Source organism: Peromyscus californicus, unplaced genomic scaffold (genome assembly GCF_007827085.1).
Source record: "Peromyscus californicus insignis strain IS unplaced genomic scaffold, ASM782708v3 Scaffold_6__1_contigs__length_162567912, whole genome shotgun sequence".
Taxonomy (NCBI): domain Eukaryota; kingdom Metazoa; phylum Chordata; class Mammalia; order Rodentia; family Cricetidae; genus Peromyscus; species Peromyscus californicus.
The window spans coordinates 127,837,822-127,859,803 of NW_026294584.1; the positions used below are offsets into that span (position 1 = coordinate 127,837,822).

The following is a 21,982-nucleotide window of genomic DNA, read 5'->3' on the forward strand; positions in this document are numbered from 1 at the left end:
TTATCATGGTGGGGAGCATGGTGGCATGGTGATGCTGCAGGAGAAGCTGAGAGTCTTGCATCTTGCAGGCAACATGAAGTCATTTGACTGTTACACTGAGAGAAGCTTGAGCAAGAATCCTAAAAGCCTGCCCCCACAGTGACATGCTTCCTCCAAGAAGGCCACACCTTCTAATAGTAGTACTCCCTTTGGGGGCCATTTTCTTTAAAACCACCACAGGAGTAAATGAGTTTCTTTGCCTATAGTCTGTCACCACTCAAAACTTCCCAAATACTCAGAGATCACTCACTAAAAACAAGAACAGCTGGTCACCATGATGTGATGTAATTAGTTATTTTTCCAGAAACAGTTTATAGAACACATGAACTTTTATCTCCTTCCTTGATTTGGGGAGCAGTTCTTATGTTTACCCATTTTTGTGTGATGACAAACAGAATATATAGGAATGCTGTTCATTCTTCCATATGAGAAATTCTCATTCCCAGTAATATAAGAAAATTTATCAAGAAACTCATGCAAGATTGATGTTTACAGTGATAAGAGAGTTCATCCATTGAAACAGTTTCAACAACCACTTGTATAATTCACACCTGAACATTACTCAGCAGTCTAGTAGTTGTTGGCTTACATAAGCTTATTCATCTGACTGAACCTTGCAGAAGAGTGATGAGCTTGATTTCCTCCACAACTTTATTGTTAGGATAAGTAGGACCCTCTCATTATCACTAGTTATATTATGTACTCATGTGATGTGCACAACTGTTATTTTTGGAACTTGCTATAAGATAATCCTGAGATTAAATAACATTTAGCTGTCTCACCATGTTAGTCAACCCCAATGTCTGTAGGAATGTAAAATGATTTTAATTTCTGGAGGATGGTTCATTAAGACTATGAAACATATTCATACCATATCTTAGTAGTTCCACTTAGAACAGTTGGTCCTAAGGACTTGTGTGCATATGTGTGAAGAAAGTTCTCAGTAAGAACATGAATGAGCCGGGCGGTGGTGGTGCACGCCTTTAATCCCAGCACTCGGGAGGCAGAGCCAGGCAGATCTCTGAGTTCGAAGGCCAGCCTGGTCTACAGGGCGAGATTCAGGACAGGCACCAAAACTACACAGAGAAACCTTGTCTCAAAAAAACAAACAAACAAAATGAATGAATGTTCAGTGCAGCACTGCAGAATACCAAAAATAAGCAACAGTGTGAGCATTTACCTTTAGAGGATTCATTTAAATTATAATGAATCAATAGAAGTATGTTTTGGTATCATTGAAGAAGTACATATTTACACAAAGCTATGTCTTGTTAAATATAAAAACCAGCTTACAGAACCAGTTGGGCTATTACTTTTCCATTTTAAGAGGGTCTCTTTTTTCTATTTTAAGAGATTTTGTTTTTTTATGCTCTATTGTTGGGTTTCTTTGAGATATGGTATCACTAACTTGCTTTGTAGACTAACCTTAAACTCAAAGCAATTCACCTGCCTTTGCTGCCTCATGTTCTAGGATTGCAGCCATGTGCCACCATACCCAGATTATGTTTGTATATTTTTGCAAGCATCTTTGTAACAAGTTAATTATAAGGATCTTTACTGATAGAGCCAGCCAACTTCAGTGAGGAATTCCCTTGTACACATCAGAGTTTTAGGTTTCTTTTTTTTTTTTTTTTTTTTTTCTCTCTTCTTGACAGGGTTTCTCTGTGTAGCTTTGCGCCTTTCCTGGAACTCGCTTTGTAGACCAGGCTGGCCTCGAACTCACAGAGATCCGCCTGGCTCTGCCTCCCGAGTGCTGGGATTAAAGGCGTGTGCCACCAACGCCCAGCTAGTTTTAGGTTTCTTTAGTGTTGCGTTCTTAGGTATTTTGTCAGGAATCAGAACATGCATGGTCAAGCTCATTTCTTCTATATTCTAAGAAATCTTCCTGCCGTGTTTACCTTTATTCTTAGGAAAAATGTTTGTGTTTTCTCTAAGCATAAACTACTTACACAAGAAACTCTCCCTGGTAAACCATGTAGTGGATTGACTTTTGACTCAGTTATAGAAAGAAACATACTCACAAGGGTTGGGGTTTGGTTTGTTTTTTTTGTATGTGGTTGTGACAGTGCAGTACTTGACACATATATAAACCTAGAGTTAAGAAACATCTTCAGGGACCAGATAAGGTGATGCCACACCATCGATCCAGTGTTTGGGAGGTAGAGGCAAGATCTCTTGAGTTTGAGGAGTTCCGGGACAGCCAGAGCTACATAATAAGATCCTGTCTCAAGAAAGCTTAAGGAGAGGAAGGAACATCTTCAGGGTTGAAGATGTGGCTCAACTGGTAAGAGTGCTTGCCAACCATGAACAGAACCCTGGGTTTGATTCCAAGCACCACACAAAACTCTGGGTGTCTTGGTACGTGCCTATAATCTTAGCGTGCAGGAGGTAGAGGCAGGTGAATTGGAGTTTGAGATCAGCCTGCAGAGTACCTAAGACCATATAGGAAGTCACATCTTCAAATAGCTTTTATGATCATAGTATAGTTACTTTGTTGTTGTTGTTGAATCAAAGATGAATAAAGAGAAAAGTGGAAAATATGTGTAATATAAAACCCAAGGTAAATCTGCATAATATAAATTCACCCCAAAGATCTGGGAGTTTTATTCTGGGCTTGTTTAATGTAGTGCTAGTTAATAAACATACTTTTTATTTAGAAATTGCTATCCAAAGTAGTTAGGGATTAGTTACTTTAATAAATAAAGGCTATACATTAAAATCTTAATTTTCTTTTGAACTCTACTGCTACATGTGTGGTATTCTTGTGAGTAAAATTTCCCCTATTCTTTGTTAATCATCTAGCCCAGGGCTTGTTGAATGCTAGGCAAATACTCTCCCACTCAGCTACACCCCCAGTCCCATAAGTTAATCTTTTTGTAATTCTGTTTTTGTCTATAAAATAATCTGGAAGATGTCTTAGTGGTTAAAAGTACTTGCCTTACAAGCATAAGGGCTGAGTTTGAATGGGTTCCTCAGAACCCATGCAAGCTAGACACAGCTGAGGCCTGTTATCTCAGTCATAGAGAGGTAGAGAGAGGAAATTCCCTAGGAGTATGCAGCCAGCTAGCATTGTACACACAGCAGTGAACAGGAGACCCTGCTTTAAACAAGGACTTCAGCTTCAGATATCAATCATCCTCTGACCTGCAAACTCTTAATTACACACATCAATATGTGCTCACACACACACAAAAAAAATCATAAAAAATTTTAAGTCCTAAAATTGTATGTTTGTGAAGTAGAAGAATTTGTCTAAATCAGTACAGTTATGAGGTTAATAATGCCTTGTGGTTTGTGTAAATAACTCCATCTAAAAAAGGTAAACTTGTCTACATTTCAGGGTTTGAAAATCAAAAAGGTCTGAATTTGTTAAAAGGAAGCAAGTGTATCTGAGTGAGATTCTGCCTACTGAAGTACATTGCTGGTATGAAAAAGTCCTTAAGTATCATCTGATTCTAAGATCACAGTAGGACAGAACCTCAGAAGTCTTGATATTTTGGTTGGTTGGTTTGGTTTGGTTTTTCAGATGGGGGTCTCACTAGGCAGCCTTTGGCTGACTTGGAACTCCGCTATATAGACCAGGCTGGTCTTGAACTCCTAGAGCTCTTTTCTTGCTTTTACCTCCTGACTGCTGAAAGGCATGCACCACCCTGCCAGGCTCAGAAGTCGTGAGTATAGAATTCAATCTAAATTCCTTGAGGACAGATCTCTATTTGATTATTAGAAGCCTTTTTCTTTTCTTACTTTTTTTCTTCGTTTCTCTGAGAAAATTTTATTGACCTTTTAAATATTTATTTATTTGCCAGGCAGGACAATCCCATCATACTTCTTCTGGAACCTGCACATGGTTTCCTCTTTGCTGATTCTGTTTGGCCCCAATGCAGTCTGTCCTATGATTCTTTTCTGTGATGCTGAAACCTGGCCTACCCAGCACCACATAGACGTCTAGGCCATAGATCCCAGTGTTTGGGTCATATTTGATGCCCAGGTCAATGTGTTCTTGAATACCAATATTGTTCCAATATCTGAGAAGTTATTTTTCCCTAACTCATACTCGTGTACCTTCAGACCTTTTTTTCAGGATTTCCTCTGACTTAGCTCAAAAGTGAAGTGAACAGCAATCTTTTCATTTTTCCTTATGCCAAAGAACCTAACAGTGTATCTAGCTTTGGAAAGCACAGGTTTCTTCTGGTCTGTGAGCTGCTCCAACACCATGGCTGCCAGGGTCAGTCTGTCTCCACTCTCCCCCACATTGATACTGGGATTTAGGGATGTGAGGTTCCCGAGTGGTTCTCACCTTGATCTTGAGCCGTGATAGAGAGCAAGAAGAGGATATTCTTGACTGTATTAGGACACAAAGTTCTTAGAGCCTTACTAATTTAAGATCATGTGATTTAGCTCTGTTGTCATGGTGTATGGTCTTACCCTACTTCTTTTCCCAACTCTTCTACTGCTACATACAGCTCAGCCTCTCTCATAGCCATTATAAGTAGGAGTTTCTTTTTATTTGATTTTAAATTGCTTCTTAGTAAGCAAAGCTTTATAGACATTGCCTTATACCAGTTTCAGAATCCCCTGGAGAGAATATAATTTAGTTAAAGAGATGAAAGGGCAAACTGATGTTATAGGAGAAGAATTAGGAGAAAAGGAATTTTTATCTTGGCTTGAATTACCAAATTATGTATCTCAGTCTTTTACTGTTTATGCTATCCTGTCTGTTTCTCTTTCTTTTTCTCCCCAACTCCTACATCTTTTGCCTATATTCACTACCTTCAGAGTTAAGCCCAACTTAATACAATCTAAATTAGGCAAACTTCTCACCAGATCTCTGAATATTCTTAAAAGTTTACATAATGCTTAGCCCTTCTCTCCCTTTTGCTGTTTAGTTTGTTAGATTTTGTTTTGAGACAAGGTTAATCTGGAACTCACAGAGATTACCTTCCAAGGACTGAGATTAAAGACTTACCACATGCAACCTGTACTTTTTGGGTTTTTTGTTTGGGTTTTATTGTGGGGTTGTTTACTTCTTGGTCATGTTTTCCACATTTCTTCTCACTTTTTTTTTTTTTTTTTTTTTTTTTTTTTGCGTAGCAGAATTGAAATACATACAGTTTGGGAAAAGTGAAAGCTGCTTTTAGCCACATTCAGGTTGTTAATGATAGTCCTCTTTCTTCACAGATTCTTACCTAACTCTACAGAACTGTGTAAACATCCTGCTGCAAATTCTTCTCCATGAGCATCTTAGAGTCAGCAGGACAATATTCTTTCTGTTGGATTGACTTGAGACTTTATATAAATTGCCAAGCCAGTTGGGAGTATGCCAGGATTCACAGAAATTTGAAGCAGGAAAAAAAGAAAATGAGTATTTTATTTTAAGACCTTGTAGAATTCATCCTGTGTGATACAATGTTTTCTGAAGTCATCAAACTAAATTGTGGACTACATCACAATTTTCTGGGTCCTTATGTAGTCCTTTTTCATAGCATCCTTTTCTCCCAAGGTAAAAAGTAATGTTATGGTATTGCTAGTTTTTTTTTCTCCCTCAGAATACTTGGGATTTGGCTAGAAATGAATAAACATATAATTCAGATGGTATATGAGTTTTGCAAAGGAAAGCTAATTGTATAGGTGAAACCTTCATTTTGAACTGTTCTGTGATTTAAAAAAAAGTATAGGGTTAAAAACAAAAATAGAAATTGTTGAGGATAAAGTCATTATTTAAAAATCTGAATATGAACCAGGTGGTGGTGGCACAAGCCTTTAATCCCAGCACTCAAGAGGCAGAGAGGCAGGTGGATCTCTGCTCTACAGAACTAGTTCTGTGATAGCCAAGGCTACACAAAGAAACCCTGTCTCATCCCACCCCCCAAAATCCTAATATAAAATTTTCCCATTCCTTTTTTAAATTTTATGGTCATAAGAAAAACTGATTTAAGAAAAAATTCACCTTAACATGTATAGTAATTTAATTTAGATAACCAGATTGAAAGATTAAATTGTAAAATTACCAGCTATTTTTCTTTCAACCCTTGTTGCAATTTTTCTGAAGGTAACTTTTTTTTTTAAACATAGGGTCTCATACATCCCAGGTTGACCCAAAATTTGCTATATGTAGCCCAGAATAATCTTGAACTTCTGATAATTATGCCTGTACCTCCCAAGTGCTGGGATTGAAGCCCTGTAACACCACACCAAGTTTGTGCCAGGCTAGGGATAGAACCCAGGGCTTTGTGGTACCAGACAAGTACCTTACCAAATTACATAACCAGTCCCTTTTTGTAAAATTTTTCTCTTATTAACCGAGTTAAATTTATTCATTAGCCTACTGAAGATTTTTCAGAGCTGTGCTGTATATGTTAATTTTAATTATGTAATCATGTAAATATGGGGATGAGCATAATGATTTCAGGGTATGTCTTAGATACCTGAGTTTTGAGTTTAAGTTTATGAGCCCCAGTTTAAGGATTGTTTTAAAAGGAAATTTGGTTTGTGGCTTCTACCTAGCTGGAGTTCACTAACCTAAGGTCTTTAATAAGGTAAGAAACAATACTATATATGAAAAACCTTGTACTGAAACTGAAAAAGAAATTGGGCCTAAGATGACAATTTTAGGGAAGATTTTTTTAAATTGAATGTATATTTAAATTGGAGTCTTAAGTTAATAGATATAGTCATTGACTCTAGTAAATTTTGAGGTCATACTATAATGCTGCCCCTTAGAAAAGTTACTGTTGTGAATAACATTGTAAAAACTATATTGTTTAACTGTCTTTTATGTTGGCCTAAGCAAGAGTAGATTTTCTCCTTTTTCTCTACTAGATGACATTATTTTATGTACTAAGTTCCATATAATTTCAGATACACAAAATATAACTCTCTGGCTCTAGATTAAGTTAAATATTTATTTTTACTTTTGTATCTCATAATTGGGTACCATATTTCATAGCAGTTTTCATACTTCATGAGGTTATTATGTTCCAGGTTTTTCTTAGGAGACTGAAGAAGATAACAATAATAAACATACTATTGTTAAGAAGTTGAAAGAATTCTGTTCATCAAAATAAAAATGTTTTTGGTGTTTCATTTTAAATTTAATTATGAGTACTAGATACTGTAAACCCAAACAAATTAAAAGAAAGTGGGGTAAGACAAAGGAACATTCTAAGAAAAGGGCTTGGGGGTGTGTGGGGCAGGATATTCCCTTTATCAGGGGCTGAAATTGAAGAAATTTGACATTCTGGTGGCTCATGGAGAGCTGATCAGAGATTGCTTCTTGGCTGAGTTGCTGTCTGCAAAGGCTGCTAACAATCATTTGTCTGGCAGCAGATCTTGTTCATCAGGATTGCATCATCTCTGGGAGAGTGGCCAAGGTCCACAGCCTCAGTACAAAGACTGTCTGAAGCCTGCTCTTTCTGAAGCGGCACTCCTCTTCCTGCCAGTCCTCTTCCCAGGGTGGCGAAAGCAGACTTGGTCTGCCTTTCTTTCATCGCATTGGCTGTTTATTGGACTCTTGTCTCCCAGCTGCTTCCGCCTCACCTGTCTGATGTATTTCTTCTGAAATCTCTTAAAACTCTAGAAACTACATATAAATGGGGGCTCTCAAAAGAGTACTCAGTATTGGAAGACAAGCTGGGTTTGTTTGTAGATGGCAGTATTCTGTAGATCTGCTGGGTTGTTAATTGATGGTAGAGTGAAACTGCATTTTTACTCGGCCCCTGCCCTTTCTCTTACTTGCTGCTGTTGAAGACTTGGCCTACTTTATTTCTTCCTTTTGCTGTCACCTTCATATCTTGCACTATTTAATTCTGAGTATGCTTTTGAAAATTATTTCTGAAGAATAGTTTGTTTCCCAGTTTTTAAAAAATATGAAATCGACAAAAAAATAAATAAATGTAAAGTGCATGCCATCTAATAGTTGGTGACTCATGAACAGCTCTCTTTCCATGTTTATGACCTATTAATATTTCAAGTGTGGAGAGCTCATTCTGGCCAATACTATATTTGACTTTGTGGAGAAAACACTGAAATTTAAGAAATACAGATCACCTCTTCCCTTCTTCCTCTTTACCCCAAATCTTACACGTTTCTTGTTTTCTTTTCCTTCTGGGAATGTAGAAAATTGGTGGAGTTCACCACAGGTAGAACTGATTACCCCCCTCCCCCCCACACACCCATACACACACACACACACACACACACACACACACACACACACACACACACACACACACACACACACACACACCCCCACACCCCATCCCCATTCCCATTGTCAGGAATAGAATGAGGGAGAAGAAAGGAGTCATAATTCCATGTTTTTGCTAGACCCTTGTCCAGAGTCAATCTGGTATTTGATGAAAAGAGGTCTGTGTCAGGTGTGGTGGCATATGCTTACAATAGCACTTGGGAGGCTGAGCCAACAGGGTATATATTTAAGGTTGATTTGGGCTACAGAATTTCAAAAGGAAGTTACTGAGTTTGGGTATGGTCAGTGAAGAACTCCAAGGAAAGAGAAGGGAAAAAAAACAAAAAACAAACAAACAAACAAACAAAACAACCTTTGAGAATCCCTCGGGAAACAGGGTTTTATTGGAAGGGAAGAGAAAGATACAGTATCTGATCACCTTGGAAATCAAGGTCATTTCCTTTCTGCCCTTAGTTTATTTTGCACACGATGGGGCATGCAAGTTAAAGGGTTAGGCTTGGTGCTAAATGGAAAGTAAAGAGATTAACAAGGCAGTACAGCAAACAGAAATAAAACTATCATTAATCTGTAGGAGGATTCCACTTTGTACTTTGTGAGCCCAAGTGTTTTTGATATACTGATTTGTGTCTCAGCTTTTTCTAGGTCTTCAAAGCTACTGACAGATAACTGGGGGGACCTCAAAGGTGACTGCCCCAAATCCTTTTCATTTATTGTCTTTTGAATTTTAGTAAATGCTGAACTTGGTTACCATGATGAGTTCTCTTAGTAAATGTTTTCTTGATCCCTCTTGATGTGTCAGACGTAGTATCTGGCCATTAGAACTACAGCAGTGGGTAAAAATACATTTTTGTAATAATCCCTGCCCATGGTGTTTTGGTGATAAGAATTTAAGTAATGGAGTAAATGATATCTTGAAATTATTTCTGTCTAGAGAGTTCTTACACTCTTTCCAGGACACATCTCCAAACTGTGAGATTAAATGAATAGTTACTGTAACTATAAGCTTGATAAACCAGAGTAAATACCTGATTTCTTTCTTTCTTTTTTTTTTTTTTTTTTTTTTTTGGTTTTTCGAGACAGGGTTTCTCTGTGTAGCTTTGCGCCTTTCCTGGAACTCACTTGGTAGCCCAGGCTGGCCTCGAACTCACAGAGATCCGCCTGGCTCTGCCTCCCGAGTGCTGGGATTAAAGGCGTGTGCCACCACCGCCCGGCCAAATACCTGATTTCTTACATGAGATAAGTGTTATAATAAAAGACTGTATATAAGCGATCTAGTAAAAGTTCTTCGATTAACATTTAAATAGCTACATGTCACACCATTTTTCAGGGGAGGGACTATAAGGAGAATTTTTATATTACCAGAATTTGAGTTAAGAAACCTCATCATGGGGTCTGAGGAAGTGGCCCAGTACTTAAGACCTTTGGCTGTTCTTTCAGAAGTCCTAAATTCAATTCCCAGCACCCATAACTATGGGATTTGATGCCCTCTTTTGGTGTGCAAGTGTACATGCAGATTAAACAGCCATAGACATAAATAAATAAATAAATTTTAAAAAAGAAACCTCATTATCATGGAAACATGATTTAGAACAATATGGTTAAGCTGGCCTATTATAATTGCTTTCATCAGAATAGTAGCAGTAGTTCAGTTACATAAAGCTAGACAAGAGGAAAAAGAACTTATGAAGAGAAGTATTTCTTAAAGATATGTCTCTGTTGTTCAGATAGCTGGTGTAAGATCTCACCATTGCATTCAAAGCAAGGTCTCACTCCAATAGTCCAGGCTGGCCCCTCTTGATCCTTCTGCCTATTGAATGCTGGGATTATAGGTGTGTGCCACCACACCCAGCAATTGTGTTAGGATTTCATTAGGTGATGTAGAAATAATTTATTCCCTCCAACTCCCCCCCCCCCCCCCCCCGCCCCCGCCCCTTTTTGATTTTTCAAGACAGGATTTCTCTATGTAACAGCCCTGGCTGTCCTGGAATTCCCTTTGTAGACGAGGCAGGCCTCAGACTCACAGAGATCCACCTGCCTCTGCCTCCCAAGTGCTGAGATTAAATGTGTATGCCACCACTGCTTGGGTCAATTTATTCATTCTTAAATGGAGGTACTACATGAAGTAACTTTTCCATTTTTTGCCTGGTAGTATATCTTTTTTCAAGTTATACTGTCAGGGGGAAAAATTAGCTATCGGCCTAGGTATGTGTGTCTGCAGATGGATGGTTGAATGGATAATATTTATTTTTATGAATGTATGTTAGTGGTGACTATAGCAAAAGAGTGTTAATAATATTGAGTCGTTTCTTTTTTTTTTTTTAAGGCCTTTTCTGAAATAGAACACATGATTTGGATTCCTTTGACTAGTCAGAGGTTATGATCATCAGATGAACTTCAGGCTTTCCTTAATGCAAATTATCTAACAGTGCTAAAATTAGAGGGAGTATCCTTCAGTATGTCCTTTGGGCTTTATTTGTAGGTGATCTCTTTGTTTTGTCATTTGCAGATTTTATGTCATTTTCCCAATGACTTGGGTGTTTGAGAATTTTTGTTTGACTACTTGGTGGGTGGGGAGGGACATTTATTTGCAAGTTGGTCCAGAGACAGCAAGTGAACCAGTCACATCTATCATGAATTATGACAAGTTGATAGGGAAGCTGATTTCATTTGCATTTCAGTTTTCAGTCTAACAGTGTCACCCTGAGTTGGATGAGAATAGGTATTTTGCCATACTCTATTTGAAGAGGCCCAGGTCCTACAGAAAACTGTTTTAGTTTATAGCTGTGGTAGCTTTATGAACTAATGGTGCAAAAGTAATACCTTTAGGTAGTCTTAAATCTTGGACGGACTCACCATTCAGAATTAGTTTCCTTAGCCACATTAATCTGTGTCATTTATAAAAATAAAATTCATGTCTCAAATCAGTAACTATTTTAAAATCTTCATTTATCCCTGGATTGATTCAATCAGTATCTTATACTTTTCATTTTATTTAGCTATTTTTTGTAATAATATTGATAATTATTTGACTTCTTTCTTTTCATTTTTCCAAGACAAGGTCTCTCTGTGTAGCCCTGGCAGTCCTAGAACTCAATCCATAGACCATGCTGGCCTCCCAAGTGCTGGGATTAAAGGCATGTGCCACTACCGCCTGGCTTTGACTTTTCTGTTGTCTTAGCATAAATTAATATATCAGTCATGAGACCCTTTTTAGTCTAGGTCTTTGACAGTATATTGACTTCTGAACACCCACATAAAAATGCTTCTTGTTTCATGCTTTAGTGGCTCTTTTTATGTTAAAATGAAACCACTGATGTGAATCATACAGATTCTGCTCTCCAAATGCCTTCCTTAATTTGGTTTTTTTTTTTTGTACTTACTATTCAATGAATTTTTTATTCTTAAATAATACCAATTTTTGGTTATCAAATCAGTATGTATGTTCATTGCTTTTTTAAACACAAAATCTCTAATCTTTGTCATGAAATGTTTATAGAGTTTATGTTATCTTTCAGAGAGGAAAAGTACTCGTGTACACTTTTTTAAAGCAGTTGTTAAATCACAGCAAAATTGAGCAGGAAGTACAGATTTCTGTATATCCTCTGTACCCACACGTTTAGCTTTACCCTGTGGTTTATGTTTTTATTCATATCTATGAGTGTATATTCCTGCACAAATACGGTTTTTTGGATAATTATATCATCTCCAAGACAGTTAAGACTATTTAAAATAAGTCAGAGAGGGTCTGGAGAGATGACTCAGCAGTTAAAAACATTGGCTGTTCTTGAGTTCCTTGGATTCAATACCTAGCACCCATATAGCAGCTCAAAACTGTCTCAAACTCCAGTCTGAGGGGATCCACTGCCCTCTTCTGGCCTCTGTGGGTACTGCATGCATATAATGTGTAGACATGACAGGCAAAACACCCATATACATAAATATATTTTTAAAAAACAAGTCAAAGCATAGAAATGGCTATCTGATCAAATATAAACAACTAATTGAGCTCTACCGAGTTTACTTTAGAATAAATAACTGAGTGTTGATAAAGCTACATTTATTGCTTGCCTATGGAAAAGTTTAAATGGAACTATTAAGGAGTAAACTAGAATACTTCTGATAACCATCCTGAATCTTAAGACTTGTTTCATATATCCTAGACTGCTAAAACTCTGTCTGCTAGGCAGTTAAAGAGGGAGGAACATGTGGTTGGTAGTGATCCAAGCAGGTCATTGTTTTTGCTTTGGCAGGAAAGAAAATAATTAAAATAGAAATTTAAAAGTAGAGTACATAGTAAACCTAGATTTATTCTTTAAAGCCTTACTCAAATTCAAGGGGCTAGAGAGATGGCTCGATGGATAATACCACTTATGCAACTGAGTTCAAATCTCCAGCCTCCATGTAAAAGACAGGAGGATGTGGCCTCACAAACCTCTAACCAGTGCTGGGAGACAACCAAGCTTGCTGGCCAGCCAAAATGCTGAATAAGATTTGAGAGCCATAGAAGATGATACCCAGAATCCTCCTGTGGTTTCCATATGCATTCAGGAGTACACTCAAGCCTACACACTTGACATGCATACACTGTACACAAACACCACAAGCACACAAAAAGACTTATTCAAACAGTTGAAAAACACTGTGCAGCATTTTATTTTATTTGCTTAATCATTTATGTATTTATTTATCCATTTATTTATTTATTTATTTTGGTTTTTGAGACTCCGTTTCTCTGTGTAACACTCCTGGCTGTCCTGGAACTCACTCAAATTGTAGACTAGGCTGGCCTTGAACTTACTGAAATCTGCCTGCCTCTGCCTCCCAAGTGATGGGATCAAAGGTGTGCAGCACCACCACCTGGCCGTTTAAGATAAATTTAAAGAACTCTCTGGTCAGTGGTTATTTTCCTTTTCTGTGACAGGATTCCTCATGTCCGTAACATGTTGGCTGAGGCTCTGCAGCTCACCCCCACTCTTTGAGTGGTCAGTCTCCATTAATTGGACCCCGTGATTTCCACCCTCTGCTGTCTTGGACGTCATGAGCATTGCAATCCCTCTGGGAGTCACCACACCAGATACATCCTACTCAGATATGGCTGCTGGATCAGAGTAAGTGCTACTTCCTAGATAATAGGATTGCTTCAAGTTTGTGCGAGAATGGATTTCTTCTGAGCAGTTCATAGCTATATGTAATATTTTCTTAATTAAAACCCATCCCACTTCAGAAAACATTAGGCTTGCCCTTCCCCCACCCCCAGCTGGAGGGACAAAGGAATTGGAAGGGGGAGGAAAGGAACTTTAAAGGAGGGATTTCTGGGTAAATCATAAATATAATCAAAGTTGCAAAGCAGTGGTTACATTTTCCTTTGTTTTATGGGTGGGGAAGATTGAAATGAAGTAGGTGTATCACCTCCTTCTAAAGAGTTAATGATTTTGATAAGAGAGATAGGAGGTTTCCTTTCCAACTGATTTTCTTTGAAGGCCTCTTCCTATGTACTTGTCATTATTCTAGAGTAAAGGGGCTGAAACTATATGGGCAAACTGCTTAACCAGCTCACTCTGGGGTAGAAGACATGGAGAGCTGTATCATCTGTTTTTACAATATTCGTTGCCTAGAAAGAGGACCTTCAAAGTCAGTGGTACCAAACTTGTTTTTCAGCTAAGAGCAGCATTAGGAATTCAGAATTTGTCGAAAAGCCCAATCCCTAAAATAGACTCAGTTCTTGGAGAATTTAAATGCCAAATGACAATGAAGGTAGGCCTTCATTATACAATTTTATATATTACTCAGTTTAAAATTTTTTAGCCTTTTGTATCCCTTCTCTTTTAAGTTGTCCAAGATTGCCCCCGCTCACAGATTCCCCCCTCTTGTCCTTTTACCTCCCTTGTACCCAATCTTCCTTGCTTACAGAAAGGAAGTGGAAGCCCCCTACCTTTCAAGACGAAGTGGCACTACACCAGGATGTGAAAGTCCAGCGAAAGAGACCCAAGGGGCCTAGGGGGCAGCACACCCCCAGAAGCCAAGTCTATTCCAGGCAGTACCAGGGATTAGGGTCTGGGCTGGAAAAATCCTGGTGTTTTGAATATGTTCAGGTCCAGTTCAGACTCTTGATCCCACAGCCACTTCTTGAGTGAGGTGGGTGTTGCTCTAATTCCCGTTTCTCTTGCCATTTTCAGTCCCTGGGAATTCTTTCCCCTTCAGCAAAGCAAAGCAACTGTTCCAGAATTCTGGGTTGAATGGCATCCCTTGTTCATAGTGGTTTCCTTAAAACTGAGGATACTATTAAAGAGCATGTATATTTCTTTATAAAGCTGCCTGCTGTTGACTGTTTATTGGGTTCCTTAAAGAGGAAGACATGCAGCTACCCTAGGAAGTAATATATGGTATTCTGGGGTAGTCCGGAATTGAAAGCCGGTTTTTAAGCTTCTTCTCATATAACAATGGGGTGGCGGGGGAGGGCATAGGAAAGACTGGTCATCTTTATTGTAGAAGTTTTTGTTTGTTTTGTTGTTACTTTGTGGGTTTTTTGGTTTGGGTTTGTGGGGTGGCTTGTTTGGTTTGGTTTGATTTGGGTTTTTTTGGGGGGGGTTTGGTTTTGGTTTTTTGCATGCCAACAAGATTTAGTTACCATTAGCTGAGACTTCGAATTGTATAACTCTTTCCCAAAACAAAGTATTTAAAAGTCTTCCTGTGTTATTGGAGAGCCAGCTCAATTGTATAGTGGTTGTAGGCCTTTATAAAGTCAGATAATAACCTACTGCAGTAATAACAAATGTATAAATAGACCTCATTAATATTTATGAGAAATAAATAATATTTATGAGAAATAAAGAGGGTAAACGAGTAAGTTTGGAATTGGTAGGTAAGGAAAAGACCCAAAGCAGTCATTCTTAGCACTAGTATTTCCCTCAAAGTATAACAGTAGCTATGCACATGTACTGGGGAAACCAGGAGTAATGCATGAATGAAAGCAGTCTGGTCTGTACTATGACTATAGTGCCATGTCTAGGACTTCCTAAGTGCTCTAATTCAGTGTCTCCAAAGTTCTGATACCATCTATGGTCACAACCAACTTCACATTTCTTGTTGTGCAGTTTTACAAAGGGCATTGATGTCAGTCGTTTAGCTTATGTGCTAGTCTATTAATTATTAATGATGTTTGTCCTTCATCATGCCTAATCATTGTTCTAAGCACTGTTAAGATTAAACCTGGTATTAAAGGCAACATATCTAACCAAGAAAGAAACCTATACCTCACCTCATGAGATTATTAACTCTAATTATAGCAGTTTACAATCTACAATACACACACACACACACACACACACACACACACACACACACAATCTTCTAGATATAACACAATGAAAAAAGATATTTACATCTCTTGTATGACAGAATTTCAATTATTTTCTAAGAGGTGGCATTATAGTAGCAAGCTGCATATTATTCATTGAACATAATTGATGGACTATATCTGTTGTGAGCCCAATTTGAGCCCAATTTCTCTGTGTATGCCCAACTGTTACAACATTTTAGCCACAGAAGAAAAAAAGGATATAATTATTTGCATAAAGTGGTTGTCTAATAAAGACATGCAATCATAATACTCCTTTTTTTGTGTGTGCTGTTTTTTTCTGTCCTGAGGCCTGAACCCAGGTCCTTAAACAGGCTAGATAAGCACTCTACTGAGCTACATCCCCAGATCTTGATACTGTAAATTTTTAATCTGTATTTTAAAATATGCATAAAAATCAATGTATGTATCAATGTGTAATTGTTTAATCCCTAACCAATGTAGACATTGTAAAGTTTTATCATTAAAGATGGGTTTAAATTTTAGATTAGACATGCATAGCAATATTTTAAATGCTGTGCTTGACTACATACTACTAAGCAGTAGGATGGCCTGTTAACCTCCACAATATACGTTTTATTTTTATTCCCTAGACTTGCACATGAAGTGCATATGTACATATTTACCCAGTTTGGAGATGGGTAAGATATAACCAACATAGCTCCATCTCCATGGCCATCTTTTATTTCATGCAACTTTTATTTTTTCCTGTCCCACAAAAAAATTCATTTCTAATAAACTCTCTTATTTCACCCCATGTGTTTAATGGTATAAAATCTCCTACCTAAAAATATGTACAACCCTTTGGATGGATTACTTATTTAGTAACATACATAGTCAATAACAATGTATAAATCCATTGCTTTCTTTTAACTGTCCATCACAGAAACTAAATTCTACCTTCATTTTATTAATGCTTGTCTGCCTTTGGTTTCATTTAGGAAACCCTACCTGTACTCCCCCAGTTGCCTCAGTGACCCATGTTCAGATCATCCTTTTCTCAAGAATACTGACCTGCATTCTTGATATATTTCCCTCCCAGCCACTCCCACTGCCAGTTCCCATTTTGAAGACCCTGTCAATTACTAAAGTGCATGCACCTCACTAACAGAGAATACTTCCCTCTGTCTTAAGTCCCTCACCTAGAAATGACCTTTGCTGTTATTAATAAGACCCCTTCTCACAGTTGTGGAGCATAAAACTAGGTGAGTTTGATACATATCTCAGAGTCTTACTTTATCCCTCACTTATCAGTTAATGTGCTACATTGAATTACACGCGTTACTCCTCCTCAGTGTTGTGGTTTTTGTATATCTTGAAGCAGGAAGGTGGTTATTTGAAGCAAACTGAATTATTTGATTCCCTAAAACCCTTTGATCTCTGGAGTTGCATTAACACTGATTTTTGGAGTTGCTAATGGGTGAATCTTTGTTCTGGTTAATATGCATTACAGATAATCCATTTCACTTCCACCAAGTCATACAATTACATTCTTTAATTATTCTTCAAAAGTCCATAAAACCTAACCAAGTAAAGTTGATGTAAACAAACAAACCTATTTTATTCTTCTCTAAAACCTATTTTATCCTTCGCCATGGGTGCCTTTTTATTATCAAGTAAAGCTTATGTTAAATTTATTGCTTTGAATGTATTTGGTTCTTTAATTAAAAAAAATTAGTGCCTGGGCAGTTAATTTTCTACTTGCCCAGGATACAACAAAAAACAAAACTAACCCAAGCTTCTTAATGAGCCTGGTTAGCAAGGCCTCAAATGCAGTTTACAGACAAAACAATGTCCTTGCTTTCAAGCAAGGCATAATGGGAAAGAAGAGGCTTTGGAGTCAGACATCTTTGTTTCAAATCCTGGCTCTATCAGCGTATCAACTTGGAAAAAATCATTAATCTCACCACCTCATCTTCACTTCCCTCTATAAAAAGGGAATGCCGCTTACTGTGTTTAATAATCACAGATATTAAATGAATTAATACATGGTAGACCCAAGTAATAGGCGATTCATAATGGTAGCTACAGTTACTATTTAGCATGAAACAAATTAACTCCCAAGTTAAGTTTTGATTTTGAAGTTCTGTTATTATCATGCAGCTATTAAACAATTGTGTCCTTGAATATGCTTGCATGTCCTTGATGGATGAGAAATTTTAATATGTGAAAGGTATTTGGGGGTTCAAGATGAGAGGTGTGATAAATATAAGATGCCATTGTTTTTGCCTGTACTTTCTTCAGGGTATCCTGTCTTGGTAGTGAATGGAAGAGGGCCTGGTCCCTGGGGCAGTGCAGAAGGCACTTTCATCATCTCACTCACTGCAAATGTCATGTGAGGTTTCATGGAAGTATTAAGAGATCCAATTAAGAAGAATAGTTCTGAGTCTAAACCAGCCCAGAGTGGCTTCTCTAGGGGAAACTCCCCGCTCTGCTGGTACGTTTGTGTTTGTCATTAGGGACACCTTGTATCCCAGGTGCCTGCCTTGAGACATCTGCCTGTACTGGCTTCATGTTACACACAAATCCACATTCAATAACACTATTATTTATAGGCTTAGTTATGTTAAACAGACTTTCACTAAAGTTCTTTCTTATTCTAGTGGCTGGTGGTTGTGGAAAGAGAAGGGGTTAGAATGGGAAATGAACTATTAGAGTAGGTGTTATGCTATCATGCGTTGCTTTTCGCCTTTGTGCAGCCCTGAATCTGTGGAGGCTAGTCCAGCAGTTAATGAGAAGAGCGTGTATTCCACTCATAATTATGGGACCACTCAGAGGCATGGGTGTCGAGGACTGCCTTATGCTGTGAGTATGCACTTGTTTCTCTCCAGAGCAGTGATCTTCCTGGAGTATAATCCATTCTTATACATTGTGACTTTCTTGAAATGTTTATATGCAGCATGACGAAGTTGCCCCTTTTGCACTTCCCTGCCTCCAGCGGACGTCTAGCCCTGCATCATTGTTCTTGTTTTTATGTCCCAGTTGACCTTGGCATTTTGTTTTATCACTTTCCTGGTTGAAGCCAAAAAACAAAGGGTACTACTTTCTTCTTTCTTTCCATATGTACCATACTTTAGGGGAGAGAGGGGCCAGTGTTTGGACACTGTTGATTTAAAAAATCTTATTTTCAGGATCATAATTACGGAGCCCCTCCTCCTCCGACACCTCCTGCTTCTCCCCCTGTCCAGACGATCATCCCTCGTTCTGACCTGAATGGCCTGCCGTCGCCCGTAGAGGAACGCTGTGGAGACAGCCCGAACTCTGAAGGAGAGACTGTTCCTACCTGGTGTCCTTGTGGTCTTTCTCAGGATGGCTTCCTTCTCAACTGTGACAAGTGCAGGTAAGATCCTGTTCTATTTAAATTCAAACCTGGGTTGCTGGGATTAGGGTTTCTTATCAGTAGGGAAAAGCTCAAAGTATTCTTTCTTGTGTTTGTTAATGTAGATGATTCCTTAGTGCTCCTTGGCTCGAATTCTCTGCACTAGGTGAGAATTGCTGACAACAAGGAATGAGAGATTGATGTTAAAGCTATTGAATTTGATATGAAATTTAATGTCCTGGAAACATTTGGTAGGTGGGAGGGAGGGGGTAGTATATGCAGAGACACTTCTCCCATGTATGATGTGATATGCTGCATGCTGCTGGAAGGACTACTTTAAGTTTATTTTCCCTCTTTAGGGGAATGAGCAGGGGGAAGGTTATTAGACTTCATCGGCGGAAGCAGGACAACATATCAGGTGAGCAGAAGGTGGGTTAAACCCACATTTTGACTAAATGTTTTGTGATTTATATCGTCTCCTATAGTACATAACTATCTTCACATAAAGAAGTCCCCACAAAGCCACTGTATAGCTCTATTGGGAAATAATAGACCTGTACCAGTCAAATTATTCTTTGTGAGCACCAAAAATAAATGTATTCCTTTTTCTTTAAGTTATTCATTTATAGTTAAAAACAATGTAGTTTATTTTAAAGGGGAAAAATAGATGGAATACAGAATAAATCTTATAACTTAATGTCAGCAACAACAACAGAAATCTTATTTTCAGAAGAAAGATCGGGTCTATGTTGACTTATTAGATGTAGAGTTACAGTAGGAGTAATGAATTACTAGATGTGGTACGCATGGAAGGGGGGAAGTTGATGTTAGTACCTGAATTGTGAAATCATCTTATTTCAGGTGGGGATAGCAGTGCAACAGAAAGCTGGGATGAGGAGCTTTCTCCTTCCACTGTGTTGTACACAGCAACACAGCACACACCTACAAGCATCACCTTAACTGTTAGAAGAACCAAACCCAAGAAGCGGAAAAAGAGTCCAGAAAAGGGTCGTGCAGCACCAAAGACGAAGAAGATTAAGGTATGCAAAAAAATAAGCAAGCAGACAAACAAATAAATAAACAAAACTTGAATAGAAGTATGTCTGAAATAGCTCAAATTTTTGAGCAAGAATACACTTAAGTTTTTTTAAAAGAAATTTGATGCCAGTGTTTGGCCACTTTATTTCTCAAAAATAAACTGGTTTATATTATGTATAAATAGCCCAAACTCTTTTCTAACCTACCTGACCATCACCATAGTCTCAGTTTCTTCTACTCCACCCACCATCCCAGGTATGGAATTCCAGCCCTACCCGGTATAATCCTGTATGAGTTGCAGCCTCAAGTCTAGGCTTCCACAATGCTTACATCATCTCCCTACTTCTCTGCCCTAAAGCAACTGAAGTTCTTTTCTTGGTTACATGGCTGGCCTCAATGTTATTAGGTTGATTGTTTGTCCTTGCATCTAGACAAAACAACACCAAAAATCAGAAAACATCTCTTGAATGGTCTCGGTTTCCTTAGTGTCTTGGTCACTTTCCTATACTCTTAAATAAAAGATCTCCAGAAGAAATCTTTTTGTGTTTTCTATTCTTTCTTTCCCATCACAGCAACTTGGTTGCTCCCAGGTCACTTGCCCACCCTTTGTAAAGGGGATTGGTCTTTGTTTCCTTCTTAATTTCAAAACTGATAATCTGCAACTTAAGGATTATAACTATTACATTCTGTCAAGGGTATGTATAGTATTTAAGTGGTACATGCTCTTACGTATTAGTTGTCTAGTTCCAAAGTCTTGGAATTCATATCTATGTTCATTAGCCTTTGAACTGTCCTTTTTCTTGATCATAGTTTGAGATATACCATTGTATTGTTACACAGAGAAAATAAGACAGTGCCTTAGTTTTAGTCTCATGGGTATAACTGTCATTCTTGGTACCAAGTTTTGTTTTGTTCTACTTGTTTTCCTCTTTGGGATAGGCATTTCGAGAGGGATCCCGGAAGTCCTTGCGGATGAAGGTAAGGGGTAACCTCCCTGATGCTGTGTTGTATGTTTGGTCTTGCATTTTGGTAGGCTTCTTTCCTGACATTGATGATCTGAGAATCTTGTAGTCTGCTTTTCATGAGTTTGTAATTGTTGCCATTCAGTTTTCATAGAGCTTTTCTCCACAATGGATTTTCTTGGCTATTTTGTGAAATATTTTCACATTTCTGTTTCATTAGCTGCCTTTGTGGTGGTGGGATAAGTCATGGTTTTTTAAACCAAATGAGGGTAGTGTGTTATATTCTTGTGATTGGGTTCAACTTCAGGAGTGAGGTTTTTTTCGGCTGATGAGCCAGGCTCTCTTGTAAACCTTCCCTGATGTGGACTTTGAATCACCATTTGGAAGGATAACTCCTTAGCAGGAAATTGGTGTTGTTAATATGAGGTAGTCTTATTGAAATAGCACTTTTTTGCTTTTGTTTTGTCATTATCTGTTTGGTGGAGATTTATATAATACTAGTTATCAAATAGTAGAGCTTATGTGGCTTGGTGTGTGTATGTATGTGTGTGAGAGAGAGTGAGTGAGTTGGAGAATGGAGAAGTAATGTGCTTTTTAGATACTGACTGGTTTTGTTTTTTGTTGTTGTACTGGTTGGTTTATAAAAGTTAACAGAAAGGAGTTTTGGTTATACTTTCTCGTATCTTCTTTTCCCTGTTCACTTATAAGCTCTCCTACCTTCCAAAAATTTAGGATTCAAGATCTTCAGTTTGAATTTAAGTTGTAATTTGGTTCTTTTAAGTGTTCATATCCCTAAATCTCTTAGGTTGACCATTACATACATGGTGACGTCTTAAGTTAGGATGAACTTATTGGGATTTCTTGTGTTTATTTGGAGCCCCAGTTGATGTTATCAGTGATAGCAAGTGACATTTTACCTGAAATGTGAAGGTCTCACCTCTTGTGTGAATAGGAGACAACTTTCAGAAACACAAACCTTCAGAGGACTGAGCTGTGTTTTGTAACACATTTATAATCATTTCTTTAATGAGATAGATCTCTTCGAATAGCCAAATTTATTT

General features: G+C 38.0%; 1 protein-coding gene and 1 pseudogene across 11 annotated transcripts in view; one reads left to right on the plus strand and one right to left on the minus strand.

Annotated features, from left to right (window-relative positions):
• The window catches only part of Setd5 (SET domain containing 5), a 91,983-nt gene that overhangs the window by 18,865 nt on the left and 51,136 nt on the right, over nucleotides 1-21,982 (plus strand). Inside the window, exons 2-10 of one of the 11 annotated variants that reach the window (XM_052720857.1) lie at nucleotides 13,167-13,353; nucleotides 14,156-14,380; nucleotides 16,196-16,807; nucleotides 17,847-18,039; nucleotides 18,302-18,407; nucleotides 18,734-18,942; nucleotides 19,281-19,339; nucleotides 19,783-19,961; nucleotides 20,899-20,937. In XM_052720857.1, coding sequence (XP_052576817.1) covers nucleotides 17,948-18,039; nucleotides 18,302-18,407; nucleotides 18,734-18,942; nucleotides 19,281-19,339; nucleotides 19,783-19,961; nucleotides 20,899-20,937 — 684 coding nt within the window. In that variant the 5' untranslated portion in view covers nucleotides 13,167-13,353; nucleotides 14,156-14,380; nucleotides 16,196-16,807; nucleotides 17,847-17,947. Of the gene's footprint in view, nucleotides 1-13,166; nucleotides 13,354-14,155; nucleotides 14,381-16,195; nucleotides 16,808-17,846; nucleotides 18,040-18,301; nucleotides 18,408-18,501; nucleotides 18,639-18,733; nucleotides 18,943-19,046; nucleotides 19,088-19,280; nucleotides 19,340-19,782; nucleotides 19,962-20,898; nucleotides 20,938-21,982 lie in introns of those variants that run through there. The other 10 variants (XM_052720856.1, XM_052720861.1, XM_052720866.1 and 7 more) reach the window with 10 other exon arrangements.
• LOC128099732 (60S ribosomal protein L11-like) lies at nucleotides 1,875-4,523 on the minus strand (annotated as a pseudogene).